Source organism: Sinocyclocheilus grahami, unplaced genomic scaffold (assembly GCF_001515645.1).
Source record: "Sinocyclocheilus grahami isolate Dianchi unplaced genomic scaffold, SAMN03320097.WGS_v1.1 scaffold1091.1, whole genome shotgun sequence".
Classification (NCBI taxonomy): Eukaryota; Metazoa; Chordata; class Actinopteri; order Cypriniformes; family Cyprinidae; genus Sinocyclocheilus; species Sinocyclocheilus grahami.
In genome coordinates, this window is record NW_015506270.1 from 3,315 (window position 1) to 5,648 (window position 2,334).

Consider the following 2,334-nt stretch of genomic DNA (forward strand, 5'->3'; position numbering starts at 1 on the left):
CGCATCATGTGACCCCTTTAAGTGAACGTAAACAGTCGAGAAAGAAATCAGATGTGTATCATTATATTGGATGCACTGTCTCTTAAGGGGCCTCACAAATGTGTGGTACTCCACTGTATTACATCAAATTACTGCGAGAGCTATAGAGAGTAAGCTTTCGAGTGGCTCTCGCAAGACTTTGATGTCATACACTGATCGGTCTGCGCAGAGCCACTTCTAGTCGAATCAAGGGACTATTTTTTTCGAACACAACTTATGAAATGTAAGATGACAAATGTGGGGCGAGTGCAATAATTGCATTAAAATCTCTTTTTTCCATAACTAACTAATTAATTCGATAATTAATTAGATAAACTTTTAACCCTAACTGATGCAGTGTGTAACTTTTAATTTCTTAATCAACTATGTTCAACACGCACTCACAACATTATTCTAGGATAACAATTGGACCCAAGCTGCAAAACAGTAGGTGCGTTTACATGAAGCATTGTACTCTAATTATAGTCGGTTCAAAAGTTGAATCTGAATGAAAATGCTTTATTGCACAAAGCTTCATGTACTTGTTGACTCCAGCACATCCTAAAGACTTTCAATAGGGTAAAGTCTGCAGGTCTCTGTGGTGGCCAATCTTTCACAATTGAAGCCTGATAAATCTTGGTAATGTCATTCTGGAATATAGACACAAGTACATCTTCTGACATGGTTGTTTGAGAAATAAAAATGTACGCACTACATCAGTTAGAGTGAAAATAATCGTTGCCAAACTCACAACATGCCAGAAACATATTAATCATTGCAATAATGGTTCAGTCCTAAAATTTTAAGTATTTACTTATTTAAATCAGACGGCAACTTTTTTATTTATTTATTTATTTCGGCCAGGATTTTAATTAAAAGTATCATCAGAACAGAAATATAACCGTATTGAAATTTGTAAGCTCTTCAGAAAAATAAAGTAATGGTTTTCATCACACTTGATGATAGATTGATTGATTCTCTGTATAGCAAAGGAAATGAGTGATTGTGTGCCTAACAGGAGGCTTATTGGTTAATGTTAATAAGAGTTGCCACGATACAAGAATAGAACTGAAACTTTCCTTGAAGAGTATAAGAGAGGAAACTTCAACATCAGACTCACTGCTCTCAATCACGCTGATGCAGGAGAATACACCTGTCTCATCGCACACTCATCTGAACATAAGACTGTGGAGCTGATCATCAACGGTGTGTAGTAATGATTCATTGATATATTAATAAAAAATAAAGCTCGCTAGTAATGTTCTGTTCATTCTGAATGCTGATGTATAAACATTACAGACAGATCTGTTGCATTTGTCACATTGTAGCTATCTTTCTTTCTTTGCAGAGCCAACAACAGAAAATGGAACCAAATCAGCTGATCAAGAAACCCAAAAACCAGAAACAGATGTGGTGACATCGTTGACTTTGCTCTGGGTTTACATCATAGTAGCTGTATTAATATTAATAATGCTTATAGTCGGTTTCATCATTGGCTGTAGAAAAAAAATTCAAGCTGCTTTATTCTCTCCTGTCATGACTGAAGATAAAGAACAGCGACAGAAATAAATGTGTAAAAATTTCAAAAGTGATTTTAACTAAATTGTTACAGCTTTCATTGTTTCATTCTGGTGTCAGATACACTGTTTTGTGCTTTTATATTCTTGCTGTTTGCACTGTGTTGCTCTTATTGTATAAAAGAATGTGATCTTGAAACAGGAATTTTGTTTAAAATTGAAGGATGAATGATTCTGATAATGTGTTGGTGCCTTAACAATTCTGTTTCTGTTCCACAAGGTTTCTTTTCTTTGTTGTGTTTGCAAATATTAAATATATTTTGTATTGTTTATGTATTTTTATTTAATTAATCTGATTCATTAATTCCTGATCCATACAGTTTGCTGAAGATAAACATAAGCATGGTACTCAAGCGTTCCAATATATAGTTCTACATGCGTATTGTATTGTACAGATTGTATTTCCCTGTTGTTTTAACAGTCTCTCTCTCTCTCTCTCTCCATTCAAGTCATTTCAAATAAAGATTTTTAGCATGACTAGTATTGCCAAAGCTTCAGCCATTACAGGAACATACAATGAACAAACCTATGTAATACATAAAATAAAAATATGTAAACTTTTTATGAAGAAATAAGAAATTGAGATAATGTTTAAAAATCTTACATGCAGACATGTTAAGATGTATATTTCTGACTGTAGTTTCCACCGTCTGACTCTGTTTATAGCAGACTTGCAGGTACATCTCAAAAAATTAGAATATCATGAAAAAGGTCAATATTTTTTGTCACTCATTTCAGG

The 2,334-nt window shown here is 33.7% G+C and overlaps 1 protein-coding gene across 1 annotated transcript; it reads left to right on the forward strand.

Annotated features, from left to right (window-relative positions):
* Positions 1 to 1,062: 1,062 nt before the first annotated feature.
* LOC107566660 (CD276 antigen homolog) lies at positions 1,063 to 2,024 on the forward strand (the record flags this gene model as incomplete). The annotated part of the gene is made up of 2 exons (XM_016252162.1): positions 1,063 to 1,224; positions 1,367 to 2,024. Coding segments are annotated over 2 exons (383 nt in total), but the record flags the coding sequence as incomplete, so codon positions are not given.
* Between the last annotated feature and the right edge of the window lie 310 nt (positions 2,025 to 2,334).